We start from the raw sequence: 17,950 nt of genomic DNA, 5'->3' as shown, positions 1-17,950 counted from the left end.
TTTATTTTTCTTTCTTTAAATGGATTAGTAGGTACCTTGTTTGAGGTTTGTAAGTCCTCGAATAATTTTTATTCTGAAAGTGTCATTGTTCAGAAAAACGATGACGAGCACGATAACCAATCGAGATTTAAATATGACGAAATTGAGCCAGGTCCAACTCGCTTATTGCATGTGCAGGTGTTCCGAGACTCAACCAGGCTCACCCAGATCCTGCCGAGGACGTCAGGGTGTCAGGAGAGGCCGTGTTAGCTGCCAGTAGTTACAAAGAGGGCAGCAGAGACGAGCGACCATAGACATCTCGCCATTCAGCCGTTCATCTATGCTTGGAGGATTCTTTTTTCGAACGTCATTGTAACAAGACATGTTATAGTTTGACAGAATAAGATTTTGCCGCGGTCTTGACTAATCTTAGTTGATTTTCATGTTTAAACTATTTCTTGTAATTTCCTCGTTAAACAAACCTGCTTCTGGTTTTTAAGAATATATTATTGTCTATTCTGATTTCATTACCGACAAATTACCTGCCTTATTTATAAGATAAAATAAAAATAGAAAGTAGCGTCGCAACTTCTTATAAGGAAGAGGATGTTCAATCATTGTTACTAGGTTTAATTATATTGTAGATTATATTATCACCTGAATGATCTCCCGTGTCGATTGATGAAGCACGTGGTCAGATGACTGGGTATCAATATCTCATCGCCCAATTTAGACCATGTTGAAATCAATGTTATTATTGCTAAATGTGTTTATATTAATATCACTTGTCTACTATACTAATCTATCAAGCCAAAGATTATGTCTGTATGTTTCAAACACGGAAGTAGTTACCTTAGAATAAATAATAAAAGCGGCTCAATCAGGCCCCTGCAGATTAAATTATTTTAAGTTAATGGAGAACCCAATCAAACTTTTAGCAATGTTGTTGTTTGTCAGCGCACTAGCGCTGGTAGTGTGCTAGTGTGCACATTACAAAAAAGTTAAAATAAGATACTTTACATATTTAAAACTAAACAGAATTCAGCATAACTTCGTAACACCGCACTAAGCACCGTGGTCGCAGCACAGCGTCCCACAGAAAATGCAAAATAATAAAATATAGTGCGAAAAACTTTGAAAAAGTTGTACAATTTAATATTTAATGAATCATAGTCACGTGTTATTTATTATTTACCAACAGCCACATAACAGACATCTTTTTACCTGAGAATATTTTGTTGCATAGAGATGTCGCTATCAAGATCAGCTGACTCTTAAATATAGATTTGATTTATTGATAAGTAAGTGGAAAACTAGAGTAAGTTAGCATTTTAAATAATAAGTTATATTTAAAAATAAATTCACGTTATTTCGTTAGTAGTTGTATCGATAGCCAGTTTAATAAATACGGTGTCTTCTGCGGTAAAATTAAGCAAAGACCTCTTAAAGGTTGCAGAGAGAAGGATACAGTGAGCTGAGTACTAGGGCTTAGAGATATCGACAAACTACTGCCGAAGCTGCAAGATGGTTCGAAAGAGTTACCCTGCCTGTGCCCAAGTGCCCTGATGCACAAAAGATTCCAGAAGGTGCAAAGGAGGTTGTATCACTATGAGTACAGCGGTGGGAGTCATCCGATCATTACCCTCGTCAAATAAAAGTATTAAGGGATTACCTATATGAAGGAGAGTCTTAGCCTGTGCTGCAAGAAGGCCGTGGAGTTAAGTGTAATGTAGGAACTAAGATACCAGCCGAAAATAATTGATTATACTTATGCCATTTTATCACTGCCCTATCGATCTTTCCATCCAAATAGATCGTTTATTTTAATCATATCGTCTTCTGACCGAGACGTAATACATTGTCTTAAGCACTCTTGGCATCCGTCACATTCATTGATATCAGGCAGAGTGTGAAATGTTCGATAATCACCAATTCATCGTCATTAATAATATTAAAACATGCGGAACGTCGCCGTAATTAGTACGGCAGACTGCAGCCAGGACAATTTATTTCCTCTTCTTCAAAATATCCACACAAATTACACGTGATTTATCACGAATGCAACAGATAAACATCGTCCTCTTGATCTCGAGATTTGATTTTCAGTTAACCGGCTACAGCTAGGGCCAAAAGTAGGCTGGCTATATCATACGTAGAAGTACTTCTGGTTCTCGACAAATCCGCTAAGGCTATAAATAAGCCCGCTGTGATACAATGTAATGTCTTACAAATTCATAAAAATAAATCAATGTATTGTCTTCCGTATTTATACAACAGATGTGACATCATTTGTGAACGAGTTAGTGACAATCTGGCTCATTTCCACCCAACTCAAACACGATCTAGCGTAAATTTATTTCTTTGTTTTGTCTTTTCATCTGACATCCGTAACTAATGACCTCGGTACGATTAATACATACGTGTGTAGATTACCATTATAGCAATCGCAATTTCTTATGAAAGCAATTTGTAATAGTGCGTTGATTTATTGTAACAAAATACACCATTAAATCTATTAATGTTGGTATATTAGTTCCATCTGAAAGCCGACAATATGATTCAATTAACAAACATTTTAATTATGATAAACACTTTTCCTAGATCAAAAGAAGCAATGCGTCATTTGGCACACTAATTAAAAACGACTAGGAATTTGTCAATACAATGCACGGTCAGCGTATTGACAGAACATCATTGGCAGCGAGTCGCGCAAACATAGCGCTTGCGACAGCCAGGTGGGGTCAAAGGGAGATAAATCGGGAGGCTGCGTACGCCACCGGGGGACGGAGCTGACAGTCGTACACGAACGAGCATCCGCACCACACGTTCTCCAAACCCAGTTAGGTCTGTGATGTAGTGCCGTGACCGGGCGTGAGTGAACTTGTCCAGCCTAGTGCCTTCAATAACGTAGTGATTTTTGATCCAGAGTACCCCTTTGCGAGATGTGGGACGATGAAGTAGTAGAAGAAGAAACCCCAGCGCCGGCAGAGGCCGCGCCGGCCGAGCCCGCCGCATCAGCTGCCGAGACTGCCGCGGCGGCCAAACCGGAGGAGGCCGAGCCCCCGGCGCCCGAGAACACCGTCATGGGAACTGAACCTAAGAAACTAGTATTTAAGCACTGGATCAGGTGATCAAAAGTTTACATTACTTCTAGTTTAATCAAACATACTCGGTCATATTCAATTGTTAAGAAAAACTTAAACTTCCTGTCGTAGGTATACTAAACATCTTCCAGATTTCAATATGAGTACCATAACTGAATGAAAAGAAACCTATGAATATTCAGTGAAATATCCTAAACAAACATTTCTGTATTATGAGTTAGTGTGTATTTAGAGCGAAACATGTGTAAAGACTTGGCGTGACGTTGCAGGCCCAGATTCCTGCAATACAACTACCTGTACGACTACCAGCACAACTACTACAACGACGTGATCAACTACCTGGACCGGCGGAACAAGGGGCTGCCCGTGGAGCGGCCGCGCGCGCAGACCTGGGGCGAGCGCATGCTCCGCACCTACCTCGCCAAGGGCTCCAGCTACAGCCAAAAGACCTCCAAAGATTCGTCCCTCCTCCGCCACATATCAACGGGCGCCAGGTTCCAGCGCTACCATAGCAAGTCCCTCATCTCGAGGAAGTATTCCAGACTCGGATTTAACACCGTCTCCATCTAGCTTCGCTCTAACACCCTCGCTTGACCTCGCTACAGCGGACCCACTCCGGAGTGCCGGCGTGACCTTTATGTCGATGTTACAGGATTACGTTGGCGTGAAGCTGCATCAGGCCGCCGCCGACACTCTACTAAATTACAATAACACTGATCGGAAGCCGTCCGCATTCCTAATTTAATATCTGTCTTATTTGAGTAAGACAATAAAACTTTAAGTTAATTAAGTGGTTTCATTTGCTTGCGTACTCCCTTTATCTGTGAACTGATCTGTTTGTTGCCTTAAAGTCTTAAAAATAACATGATTGTAAGCAATGCGACAGTCACAATAACAAGCTTTGCGAAATAGATATTAAGTCCATTGAGTACAGATCTGTTTGAAGAGCTCCATGGTTCCAGTAAGGAGACTGTACACACATGGTACATGTGTGCTAATGCACGTGAGGACGTACTCGGTTAGGGTATTATGCACATTACACGATGAAAACACACAGAGACCTCGAAGATAACGCCGAAACACGGGAACTAAACATAAATATCTACCATGCGATGATTTACTGCGGTGTTGATACAACTACATGTGTTCAATCTGGTTCACCAATGTACATCATATAACATGTAAGCGTTACATATACTTCAATTAATGGATATTCCAAATATACTGATGCACACGGGCCGACACACACTCCATTTCATATTTCACGAAAAACATCATACAGTTCGCCACCTGCTGAGTTTTCGCTAGAAGAAATAACGATCAGAGAACTTTAAGTGCTGTTTGAGCTTTAACTATTTGTATATCACATTCCACACTCTAATTAAATAACAATCAAATAAACAATAAAGACTTATTATATTAACAAATGAAGCAGAGCCCTAAACTATGCGGGAACGTCTGTTTCCCGTTTAATATGAAGCAGTAGGTAATAACCGGCCAATCGTTCCCGACAATGACAAATAAGGTATATTAGCTAAATATCCAGATAAATGGCTAACATTAACTTCACTAAAAATAATAAATCTACACGTTGATATCTTAATAAAAGTGATTTATGAATGAATAATGAATATTATTTATGGACAATAAGACTATTCGTTCAAAAATTTTAATTAGAAGGGAACAATTTATTAATTTGTATCTTCTCTCAAAATTGCCGCTTTCTCTTTAAAATATTGCCCATAGATATCACGCTAATGTAGACAGTCATAGTTACGAGATGACTAATAACATCAATAGCAAATGATTTGTTTGAAATTGTTCGGGCATAAAGTATCTGTGTCGGTATTCTGTCGTGACGCGTGAAGCAAGTAATATGGCTCTTAACACAAGACGTTCAATGTCACAATCGCGTGACACATACTCTCAGTGGGCGCACCGCAAAATTTCAATGTCGAGGTATCTAAAATAACTTATCTTTGACAGTTCAGTGAATGTAATCGCTTGGGCGTGGGCCAACGCGTTGGGCTACCTAGCAGGTAAAGTAGGCAATCGGCCAAATTGAAGATAATTAAATGTTACAATGACCAAGGGAGCCCAGACATCGATTGGGTACTCGCTGTTTAAAAATAGAACGCTCAATTTGTGACATCGATACCGTTGCAGTTTTAATTACTTCACTATATAGGTGTCTCGATAATTGTTTCCCTGCACTAGTGTATTCACTCTAACTTGTCGAGTGTGCATTTTCGTTTCAGCTTACAACGTTTTACATCTGCATTAAATGTTGTTCACATTCAAATTCGACAGTAACTCTATAACTAAGTTTTGTTAAATGGGTGTTTCGACGAGCAGTTTGGAATGTTGCAAAATGTTTAGTGCATGTAGAGTATCATGAACGCGGCCTTAAACAGTAAAACATTTAAATATAGCCGGAAAAGTGTGAAGTGTGAGGTAGTGACCACTAATTCGCACTTACTTGAAAGGAGGAAAGTATATAAAATTTTGACCATACCTACCTCTAAACGATCAATACCTAATAATATTTATAAGTTATCTGATATATGCGCCTACAATTCCCGTGACACGTAATTATAATATACACAGGTACATTACTGTCACCGCGTAATATCGATCGTCAATTTTAGTGAGCCGTGTTGGATGGCGAGACTGTGCATCATCTATCTGCATCATTTGTGCCGACGAGGGTCATCAATTAATTTATAAATGACCGAATAATTGATCGATCTGGCAGTTCGGTACATTTTAATCATCGGTTACGTCGAATTTATATCTTTGGATTGGATAAAGAAAGGAGAAAGGTAAAAGTTGAAGTAAGTATTTAAAAAATACATTGACAAGTACTCAAAAAAAATCAGCTGGTCTATGTAAATTTAATTTTATGTAATATTCATGGGGAACTAAAATAAAGTTTTGGCAAAATGTTAGCTATGACATCAATTTAAAAGAGAAGAACGGAGAATTTCTAATGACGTCTGTGTTTTACAATAAAAAAAATGTCTTGGAGTCTGCGTGGCACCTGACAGGCGGAAACTTTGCCATGTTCGTTAATAGAGGTATAAGGATAAGGATGACGATATAAATCAGTTTGTCAGTACAAGATTGGTTGGCAGCTCTTCACGGCATAGTTGCCATCAATCAACTTATTAACTACGACTGTTATGCCAAACTGTGGCTCTTGTTACAGCGCCGATAGACAACACTAACTTCAGTTTATTTCACCATTAATTATAACCTAATCATAATAGAATAAACGTCGAAAATTTATTGTTAGTGACACAGAGGAATGGGAGTGAAAAACATATTGCGCAAACCCTTAATAAAATTGAGAACAGGGCATGAAGAAGAATTGTGCTCATTGTTTTGGCAATAAAATTGTAAGCTACTAAAACTAATTTTGACAATGACGTCCAAAGTTCATTTGGGACTAGGTACAGGAGATTATCATCTATAGTGCAACAATCATCATCGGTAAATTTAATTTATAAATAAATATTTTATATATTATATTTTATTACGGCGCATATGTCATAATGTCAATATCTGTTATCGCTCCCAAAATAAAAAGGTTTGAATCAAGACATCATAATACCTAAATCAGATTACAACATTATTTGGAAAGCATTGTTATATAGTTTTTTTGGTCATACAAAGACGTGCTCATTATACGAGTAGTAATAGAGACTGCATATTCACTATGTGGAAAAACCACGCAGATGATTATTCACAGTCATAACGCAATTCCTACCGCTGTGTTGACAATATCACTAACTAATAACTTTTAAAAGACAGAGTCTATAATGTAGATTTCAAGCGCTCTCAATCCGCTGAAATATCTGTCCAAAACTAAAACGCATCCAAATCAGATAGCAAAGCCCCTCTTTTTTGGGCTTAAAAATGGGTCCTTACATGTGTTATGAAGATATTTTTTGGCCCATTTCGTAAAATATATTCCGTCAGACTTAGCACAAATGATTTCACATACTTATGCACCTATACTATATATGTAAAGATCTATTGTTAGTAATTGCGACCTAACTAGTGCTATAAGCAATGTATGTTTTGGAATGCGAAATGAGCGTTGCATGGATCTTTCCCAAGGTTGATAAAGTGCAGGTGAACAATTTGTTAGCTTTGATATAGTATTAGTAGACAGAATTAACAACGGGCTACATAATAATAGAATAAAGGTCAAGACTTCTGATGCATTATCTAATCGTGGTACATGTAAGCGTAATTCTTTATCATTATTTTCGTAGGGCACAAAATTAATTTTAAGATAACATATATAAATATGACACTATGCCAGTCAAAAGTAACTCTTTCCAATCTATACTAACTTTATAAAGAGGAAAACTTTGTTTGTTTGTTTGTTTGGTTGTAATGGATAAACTCAAAAACTACTGGACCGATTTTAAATATTCTTTCACCATTAGAAAGCTATATTAACATAGACTATATTTTATCCCGGTGCGGGCATTAGCTCGCACGGGACGCGGGTGAAACCGCGGGAAAACGGCTAGTATTGAATAAATACATTTGAAACCAAACATAAATGTCAAACGGGTGAGGGTGGTCAACAAAACACCCTAATTATGTTTAGAATATTTATGTTGACCAATAGTCAAATTTCCACCAGCTTACCCCCCTTACTAAAACAATGAACTTACAAAATCCTGCCTCACCGCGTCCAATCATTTTGATTAAATACCAAGCTCAGGTAGTTAAGCAATTCCACCATATTTATCTGACAAATCAAATAGCTCAGCTAACCAGATAGCGACTTCTCTCAAACAAATACAATACCACCAAAAATTTAATTAATAGAGCAAACTGGAGATGAATTATTAACTCCTGCAGTTTACGTTCCTAAACCATTCCTATAGTCGGGCGAATTTAGGAATTTACTCCGAAAATTCAACAATTAAATTCAAATATGGAATTAAATTAAATGACCTTTCCACCGACCCGAATAAATATTTCACATAACATTATTTCTTTGTGGAATTTCACCGAGTCGCTGTAAACAAGGTAACTGTGATGGAATTGTACCGGTTGCACATTTCCTAGTCTGGAATTCCACCTCTAGACGTCAAAGGTATTATCGTTAAACCACTTAAGATTGCATTCTGAATAGAGTGGTATATTTGGCTTCCATTCTACGTATGAATTCTCGCCACCTTAAACTTCACAAATTAGATTTTGAACTGGATAAATCGATGCAAACCTTTTCGACCTTCACTTTTAATCTCTCAGAGACATCGAACACCCTTTTTGAACTAAGATTTATCAGATAATGTACTAAGTGATTACTTGTTTGGGCCACACGTAGACAGACGTGCTTTGATGTATGACGTCATCAATACCGTAGACAAAATGAAACTGGAGAACCAAGCTATGGGCACATGTATGTACGTGGTTGTAACCGAATTATTCAACCAGTTATGACAAATGAGGCGGCTGTCGATTCATCTTAGCGACACTGATCGGTTGCAATGTGATAACATTGCAACATGTAGTGGTCTTACAAAACGTTAGAACGGATATAAATGACGCTTACAAACTAATTCACGCAGACTGCATCAGATCTAAATTTATATAATGATAAAAACAGACTACATCAATACAGATGCAAGTTTTTTTTTGCTGAAAACTAAAATAAGAAATTATGTAATCTATGTGTATGAACTTCTGGAATATTTTCCCGAATTATAAGGAATATTCTTGAATCTGTTTCTTGGAAAATTGTCTGATCATGGAAGGTACTTGAGACAATTGCTCTTTGCTTTTCTATAAAATCATTGAAAACATCCAAAATAACTTATTTTCAGGAAAAGTCTTGGAAAAAAAAAGAATATTAATGAATTCATGACGGTTAGGTACTTTGTTTACCTACTTATAAGAAGAAACTTGCTTAAAAAAGGTAAGATATGTATAAAATATGAGTAGGTACTCATATTATACCCAAGACCATATATTATATACCCCGCAGTGAAACACATCAACATACATATTTTAGTAGCCATACAAACTAACAAGTTCAACCTAAACCTTGTAACAAAATTGTAGCATATTATTCTACACAAAATGTCTTGTAAACTTAAAAACACATGACTTATCTCGGTGTCGGTGATATATTATTATCATTTTCTTACTCTAGGCCAGTGTCTTGGGCGACTATTTTTATACAATGCTCTTCGAAACAATTGGAAAGAGTTGGTAGTCAGTGACAGTTATAAATCGTTGTACATAAATATTTGCCAATGTGCCGCTATGGCTGGGCGACACAATGAATCACAATAAGGAAACTGAAGATATAGCTAAGTTTGTACGCAAATGAACCGAATTGCAATCACAACGCGTTCCTGATACCGTCCATCTTAGTAGAAGATATTTCGAGAAATCTTTCCATATCGGTTCATTAGGAGATTACATCTGGTTTTTATAGTTTCAAGAGCCATTAGTTTAGAAATAATAGAATTAGAAGTGTATTATTAATTTTCAATCCTACATGATACATTTTTATATTTATATTGAACTTATTTGTTACAACGATACACTTTTATTCAATAAATCATGTAAACCACCGATAAGGAATTCAAACATAAAACGTGTGAAGGAACACACAGTGTGTTATCGAGTTGTTACTACAAAAATCGCTAAAACAGGAAAGGTGAAAAACATTTTCCTATGGTTTAGACAATTACGATGCAAGATTATTTGTGTCTAAAAATATACACTGTTTTTAGTTCATTTCAAGTTATAATTGGGAACACGATACAGAAAAAAGAAGTAATTGACGAGATCGCCGACCATTTTCAGAATGCCGTGGACGGGGAACAATTTATCCGCAAAATGGTTAATGGAGAGAGTAAGTTGTCTTATTTAGTTAATCGCAAGGTAAATGAAGTGATAGTGTGCTATGGAGTTTAACTATTGTGTGATAAATTCATTTTAGAAATACCAGAGACACCTGGATTAGTAATGTTCACGGCTCCGTATAAACTGTGTGATGGCGGGTGCAAGGGAAATGCCGGCGGTAACATCGGTTTCCAGTTCCCTCTATTCATTGGAAGAAAAGGAAGAGACGCTTACAAACGTATTTTCGGAGAGAATAAAGGTCCATTTAAAAAAAAGACTTCTAGGCCTGCTAGAACCACTCAGACTGCATGTATTACTTTGAATGTAGTTGATACTACTACAACTACGACTACTACGACTACCACTACGACTACTACTACTACAACTGAAGCGCCTACCACTACTACTACTACTACTACAACTGAAGCTCCTACTACTACAACAACTACTACTACTACAACTGAAGCACCTACCACTACAACTACTACTACTACAGAAGCTCCTACCACAACAACAACTACTACTACTACTACAACTGAAGCACCTACTACTACAACTACTACTACTACTACAGAAGCTCCTACCACTACAACCACCACTGAAGCGCCTACTACAACTACTACTACTACGACGACCGTTCCCATTGTACGTTGCCCTTATTACCCACCCGATGTTTGTTTGAAACGTTTAAAGAAAAGGCAAGGTGCACTCCCTCCTCCCACTATTTCTGAAGAATCTATCACTGTTACTGAAGAATCTATCGCCATTACTGATAAATCTTCCACTACGAGCACAAAACCCACTATTGCAGATTGCATAGACGATCCTCCTGGCAGTTGCATGCTCCTGGAAATGCGTGCGAAACACGAAGTGACAAACCGGACAACACGACCTCTATTCTATGAAGAAAAGAACATCAAAGATAGTGTAGAATATTACCAGTATTACCATGAGTATTCTGGTCCCGACGCGTATGTACTTAGAAAAGAAAAAAATACAAAACATAATGATAGTATTAACTTCGATAAAGATTTCGATGACAAATATTACCCAAAGATCTCAGAAGATCGTTTCGTTAAAAAAGACTTTGATGACAAAAATATTGATGACAAATACTTTGATGACGAAAACTTTGATGACGAAAACTTTGATGACCAAAACTTTGATGACCAGAACTTTGATGACAAAAACTTCGATGACAAACACTTTGATGACAAAACCTTTGATAATAATTTCTTTTATACAAAAAGTGGGTAACTACAAATAAAATGTTCTATTATAAGCATGATTATTAATAAGTGGTTTTAAAATTCGTCATAAAAAATAACTTGACACAGTCGTAAAAATTGGTCTGTATCTGGCTGTCAGCCAAATAAATAATATAAAAATTCACCTTAAAACGATAATGTACATAACCATTTGTAACGGCGAGCAATTTTTGCAAGATAAAAAAATATATCTGAAAGATAATTATGGAAACATTTATATTATGCGTATTCGTCAAAGGGAATATGACGTTGATATTTCAACTATTTGATGAAAAACGGTTATCGAAATACAGGATCGAAACGTTTGTGGTTTTGCAACTCAACATGAATGGAAAACTGGAATGAATATTGAGCATAAAGATTTTTATCATTCCAGTACAGAAATAATATGCAAAATTAATTTAAAAAATAGTAATTTAGGTGTTATAATATTTTTGCTCATTTTTGGAATAATCCTTTTACGTTTTAATTGAATGATGCATTTGATATTAATGTTTACTTCACATGAATAAACGTTATTGTGATGAATAAAATTTTATTACTTTTATTTATTTTTTGTTTCCTTAATTAATTTATTATAATTTGCCTTAATTTGCTTCGCATATATCTTAAAATATTAATATTAAAAAATTAAAAATATATGAGCACCTAGGAAAAGGACCAAACCTTGGAAACAAGGTCCAAACTATCGGTGGTTAGGGTACAAGATACAGAATCTATTTCTTATTGAAATGTGTTATTTTTCAATTTTTATAATAAAAGCTTTCTCTTAACAGGTCGTTTGCGTCGTTATTATTTTTAATTCGATCATCTTGGAGTCGGAGCAATCAATGCCTTGGGATAGATGGTCGTGGTCAATGCCTCAGCAACCTATCGAATACTTTTTCAGAAGATCAAACAACCTGCCCATGAAGTCACCATCTTTTGATTGTGATTGTCCTCCACATAATGGTAAAACCTTTTTTGATGACTGTACAAACCGTGGAATGCTTTTCAATTGTGGAACTAAGCCGTGATGATATTTGTGGTGGGCTGTAGCTGTCTATTTCTATTCTTATTTCCGAATTCCTATCCCTAAGTAATTCCTTTGCTAATTTATTTTTTCAAGGCGCAAAAACTCATTTTTATATATTTTTATCCACGGAGTCGATGTGGTCCAAAATTTAATTCTGGAGGGTAGCAATTAGGTAGCAACTCAAACAAAAACTCAATACTTTTGCACCGTTTCTTCACACTGGGAAAAGTGACAGCCATCCTGATATCAGAATGCTGTGACCTTTAGATGCTGAATATCTTCAAAACCACGAGGGTAGCAATTGGTAGCAACTAATGGTAGCTGGAAGCAATTAGGTAGCAACACTCCATATGTATTTCGAGAGGATCGGTGAGGTGTGACAGCGATCCTGACGCAGACTGATGTGATGCTGTGTGATTAAATACTACATACGTTTTCATCGCTCTGCTAAACTAATTCAATTCCTATAAAAGTCTTGTTCACTTCAAATTGTTTGCTGAAAGCAGACTTCAATCAAAAGTTAGAATTCTTTGTTTGCTGTCGAGCGTAGTTTTATAATAACCTTGAGGGACATAAATTACATGACCCAGTATTGGAGTAGGTACCTATTGTATTTTTACAAATAAACTACATAGTCTACTCAAGTTTCTCATTGTAGAAATTAAATGAAATTAACAAAGTTTTGTTTTTAAAAATATTTTCCACCTTAATTATTTTTTTGTAAAGAACTTCTTCTATAATAAACAGAACACATTTTTTGTTTGTTGGTTTGTATTAAAGGCTTCGAAAATACTGCATCTACACTCTATATTTTATCACGGTATATGCAGTAGTTCCCACGGGACGTGGGTGAAACCGCCGGAAAACTTCTAGTATACAACAAATCACTAATGGGATATCATTTTTCAGAATGTGTTGTTGAATTCAAAATCAACAAAGATATGGCTGACTTCCTGAGTATGCGAGGAGTTATAAAAGACGAGAACTTGAAAGAGTTTCGAGAAGATTTGACAAAATTAGAGCAATCTGAGGGGACCACAAAAGATATATTATCAAGGGTTAGGGGTGGCAGGAGTAGACGGAGTAACACTGAAGGCAACTGTTGCTGTCCTCCACGAAACGTATACATGCCAACATTTATTACAGATAAGAAATTCGAGGAATTAGAGAGCAAACTCAAACAACAACAATAAAAACCTACCGACAATAAATACATCAATAAATAAATTGCAAAACTGTATTAAGTTTTTTATTATTCTCCGTTCGTAAAATATAAAATGCACAACGAGAGAATGCTACATTTTATCCAAGAGTGTCGAACATAATGCTCGTGGCATTCGGTCTCACAGTTTTGTCGCTGATCCACTACTCAACAAGTCAAGATATATTTTTTAATTTCAACAACTTAACTTCTAATTCAGGTATGCAGCAGTTTTGTTTAAATAGTGCTGCTAGATAGTACATAAGGAGCTATTTTATAATTGAAAATTATTTCTAAATCGGGTCAAACCAAAAGTAAAAAGTGCCCGTCTCTTTGTGAAACAAACAGACTCAACCTTCCACTGATAATATCAGGCTAAAAAACCTTCATACTTCTTAGACAATGTCTAAATTCTTTGAACTACTCTCGTAAATGGCACAATGTAAACAAGTGCAGAATTAATCTTTAGAGGAAACTTAAATGTCTCCGTATTTTTGTTGCAGAAGATTGTGCGAAATCACCAGTAATGATACAACCAATCATTATAAAACTCTTTAGATACCCGAATCAAAGCAAACATGCTAGCATAAAGGAACAGTTAGAAAAGATGCAAGTAGGAAACCTATTAGGATGAACTAACTGTATACAATAAAAACTAGATGCTAATGATGTATTTTTATTTGAACTAGCAATTCTAATACAGCCCCTTGATGGGTTCAGGTTTTGACCCATCGCAGAACAGTTGTTTTTTTTTTTGTTTTAAAAGTGGTAGATATTTAAAAAAAAAAATATTTTTATTATGAATATATATGTCTGTTTGTTATGCCACTCTTGCTCCTCCCAAGGGCGAAATTTAATGTTTAGTTACAATTAGTGTGATCTTTTAATCTATTGTTGACTTCTTCTTATCTTCACTACATAGTATAAAACAAAGTCGCTTTTTCTATCCCTATGTCCCTTTGTACGCTTAAATCTTCAAAACTACACAACCGATTTCCATGTGTTTTTATCAGAATGTTTGAAGAGGAAGGTTTATGTGTATAATATATGCATAATAAATATAGTAGAGAAAAACTGCTAACAATTTTAGAAGTGTCTGAAGGTATGTCGTAAATTACTTAACGCATTCTTTTGCTTGCATTGCTTCCACTGCTAAACCATACGAGATATATCAAAGAAATGTACTACAGTATTGAACACCTTAAAAAGGTAAACAAAAAATTCCGCGAGGGTATATGTCTTTCTCTATAACTTGTTACCGAAGCGAAGCGAGGGCGGGCCACTAGTAGTACCTATATAAAGTGAATTTGGATACAGCGTGTAGAAAGGAAGGATACTACCAAAAGAACAATTGATGTATTGCGTGACAGATTATGGGTCGAAATAACTTGGAAGATGACGACAGACACAAAAGTATGGAAAACTAGACATGCTGCGCTAACCCTCATTGAATTGGGTAGAAGGATCATACGAAACGGATTCCGCAGAATACGCATAAAATCAAGCAGAAATATTATTTATGTAAAAAACTAAAATTATGCGTACAACATTCTGGCAAAAACGTAATATTGCATAACGGTGCAGGTGGTAGTACAATAGAAAATGACGTTTGTTCTGTAATAGAAAAAATAAACGGAGTAATGCGATAAGTGGGTGCCAATATAGTGCTCATGAAAGAAGTTGACGTTATAAAGCGAACACAAAGAGTGATGACGGTGAGTCTTGCAAAGGTTGGGTGACTTCGTCACGTGAAAATTTATTTGATAATAATGATTACTATATATTATTTCAATGACATAAGCTATGCCATCACAGGTATAGCAGGGTTGGGGCAACTAAATTAAATTCTACTCCTCTTTCTGGGAGCTGTTCTTAAGTCCGTGCAACTATTGTGATGATTCGTAAGAGCCTGCAAAGCCGTATTTTTAATAAAAGCTTTGAGACCACTGTCATATTTATATTCATATTTAATGAAATACAAAGTTTCTTCCTACGTTTTACAGGCCACATAAAAATAAAACCTAAAATGGCCTTGATGCAGTTTTAAAGCGTAAAATTAAATTAACTTTGACGGCTTTTCCACGTAGATGTCAGCCATAACATGTGTATTTATGTACTTGCCTCCGTAGTCTTGTGAACAGTAGCGATAGACAATAAAACTGTCGATGCTGATGTCATAATAATTTTAGAGAGTTTGGCTCAATTAGGAGACTTTTGCAGATTTTTTCGTTTAATTAGCTTAATCTTGTTAACTTTTAACTATTTGGTGGTAGGTATATATAATAATGTCAAAAATAATTTCAACCTGTGACCACAACATGTGTCAAAATTACGTTGACAACATAGCAATGAGTGATATCAAGAGCTATTTGCATGTTAATTAATATTAATTTCATTATCATTGCGTAAATTATAAATACGATACGCCTACATATTGGCATGAAATTACAGCAACTACGAATTCAGTTCATGAATTCCGCGAATACATTATTTTATATCAGATAATGATTTGAAGCAAAATACTAATTAATAAATCACATAATGTACTCGGTTTTCGAATAAATATTGCATTAGTAATTTACAACGCCTAATATGAACGCTAATAGGATTTATTTCACCCGTAATGCGCACGCTGATTGAAGCTTATTCAATTCGTTTGAAGTTATCAGAAAGTCAAATTACACATATTGAACTCATTACACGCTGAAACAAAAACCATTAGAGCCCATTCATCTGAGTACAAACTTTATATCTGAGTACGATATCCATCTTTCTAGTTAATTGTTCTGATAATTCCTTTGATCTTTTGGCATATAACGATCTATATTCTACATACAAAACTTACTAATGAACTAAATCAATTAATGCATATTTGCAGCTAAAATGGATGTTGCCGATACTAGTGCAGTACGAGATCATAGTAATAACGTCACCATCCATCACGGGTGTCACATACATGGACCACTTCGATTTCGAGGAGAGATACAGAGACGCTAATGAGTGTAATCCCATGTATTGGCATCCGCTACATTTACCCGCATACTGCGCCCATATTTTCGAGAAATTAATACGTGCCAGAATAGCGACGAAAACACCCGTCAGAATTACAAGGGAAAGAGAAAAGGTCGAAATACCTCAGGACTCAGATTCTTCTGAAGAAGATCATCACCATCATCTCCATAAACCACGTCACCTTCATCAACCTCAAGAATTTCATCACCCTCAATTCAACTATCCAGAAGAAATCTATCAGTATCCATACCCGTTGTACCAAATAACTAGTGCGGAATATGAATCGTACAGCCCGCCTTACACTAAGACTGAACCTCTAAGCCCGTATGAAGAAATGTTAAGACTTCTTAAAGAGGATATACAGAAAGGCCCCAGCTCCCCAACTGTGACAGTAATGCCGGAACTCGGTCCTGTAGCGTTGTACAATCAAGCTGTATCGAAGAAGAGTGTTAAAATGATTAGATCGATGGCAGAGGCATTCGTTAAGGCCTCGAAAAAGGCTTACGAAGATTATTACGCAGCTTATGAACCATACCCATCTGAACCACACGTATATATGTATGACAGCTCAAAAAATAAGACTGAAACTCAAGAAGATAAGAAGAAGAAGCCAAAAAAGGACAAAGACAAAAAAGAGAAAGATAAAAAGAAAGTTCATAGAGTCAAGACGAAACACGGAGGAGTAGTCACCATAATAGAGACAAAAAATTTGGAAGTTTTAAAAAACGATGGACCCTTGCTTTGATTTAGGTAAAAAAGGGAACATATGTAGATCAGCAAAACCTGTTTGTAATTACAGCAAAAAATATTTATGTAGAAATATAATGTAATAAAATGAATATATTTACTTCGAATTCAGAAAAATTGCGTAAACCTGATTATGTTAATTTAATGTACCTACTGAAATGACCCTTAACGGCATATTGTTGATTATATCCCTTACGGAAACGGAAGAAGATTACATATCTTCTTAACAGTATTCTAAAGAAAATAAAATATATTGTTACAGTGTTGCGGAGCTCGCATCCTGCTGCACGTTATAACCGAGATATTGCAAAGAAAATTCAGAATATGATTAGAGCAATGCAAGAAACATACACCAACATTACTAATAAGAACCACAATTACTTAGAAAGAATGTTTGCAACAAACATTTTGGATCCATACTTACGTTTTTCTACAAAAAATAATACTAAACTCGGAATGACAGAGACTAAAACAAAGGAAGAAATAGACAAGAACAACAGAGTCCACAGGATGAAACTAAGAACCGGAGATGTGGTCACAATAATAAGAGCAAATGATTTTGAGATGATGAAAGAGTATGGTCTAAGCCCGCATAAAAAAGAATTTGAATAAATGTGTCATTAGAATGTTATATTTTATTTGTTTGAAAGAGACAGGCAGAATCAAAAGCTATCTTTTTACTTTAAAATAGATACGTTCCTCAATTAACGATTCCTTTTCCCGAAATTTCAGAATCTGTAGC

General features: G+C 35.9%; 3 protein-coding genes across 4 annotated transcripts; all 3 read left to right on the top strand.

Annotated features, from left to right (window-relative positions):
• Positions 1 to 2,662: 2,662 nt before the first annotated feature.
• LOC124645079 (flightin) lies at positions 2,663 to 3,869 on the top strand. Of its 2 annotated transcripts, XM_047184824.1 has the most exons (4): positions 2,663 to 2,823; positions 2,906 to 3,106; positions 3,353 to 3,613; positions 3,736 to 3,869. In XM_047184824.1, exons 2-4 carry the CDS (start codon positions 2,922 to 2,924, stop codon positions 3,749 to 3,751), a joined length of 462 nt encoding a protein of 153 aa, XP_047040780.1. In that variant the 5' UTR covers positions 2,663 to 2,823; positions 2,906 to 2,921; the 3' UTR covers positions 3,752 to 3,869. The 2 variants fall into 2 exon arrangements, with proteins under 2 accessions (XP_047040780.1, XP_047040779.1); XM_047184823.1 differs by having other exon boundaries at positions 3,353 to 3,869.
• Positions 3,870 to 9,959: 6,090 nt separating this feature from the next.
• Positions 9,960 to 13,441, top strand: LOC124645274 (TNF receptor-associated factor family protein DDB_G0272098-like). Its single transcript, XM_047185071.1, has 3 exons — positions 9,960 to 9,975; positions 10,063 to 11,214; positions 13,158 to 13,441. The coding sequence occupies exons 1-3, from the start codon at positions 9,960 to 9,962 to the stop codon at positions 13,439 to 13,441; spliced, it is 1,452 nt and encodes a 483-aa protein (XP_047041027.1).
• A 1,678-nt stretch (positions 13,442 to 15,119) lies between these two features.
• LOC124644738 lies at positions 15,120 to 17,206 on the top strand. Its single transcript, XM_047184232.1, has 2 exons — positions 15,120 to 15,164; positions 16,328 to 17,206. The coding sequence occupies exons 1-2, from the start codon at positions 15,120 to 15,122 to the stop codon at positions 17,204 to 17,206; spliced, it is 924 nt and encodes a 307-aa protein (XP_047040188.1).
• The last annotated feature ends 744 nt before the right edge of the window (positions 17,207 to 17,950 follow it).

The sequence above is a fragment of the Helicoverpa zea genome, chromosome 31 (assembly GCF_022581195.2).
Source record: "Helicoverpa zea isolate HzStark_Cry1AcR chromosome 31, ilHelZeax1.1, whole genome shotgun sequence".
Classification (NCBI taxonomy): Eukaryota; Metazoa; Arthropoda; class Insecta; order Lepidoptera; family Noctuidae; genus Helicoverpa; species Helicoverpa zea.
This window is presented reverse-complemented; position numbering and strand designations above follow the sequence as displayed.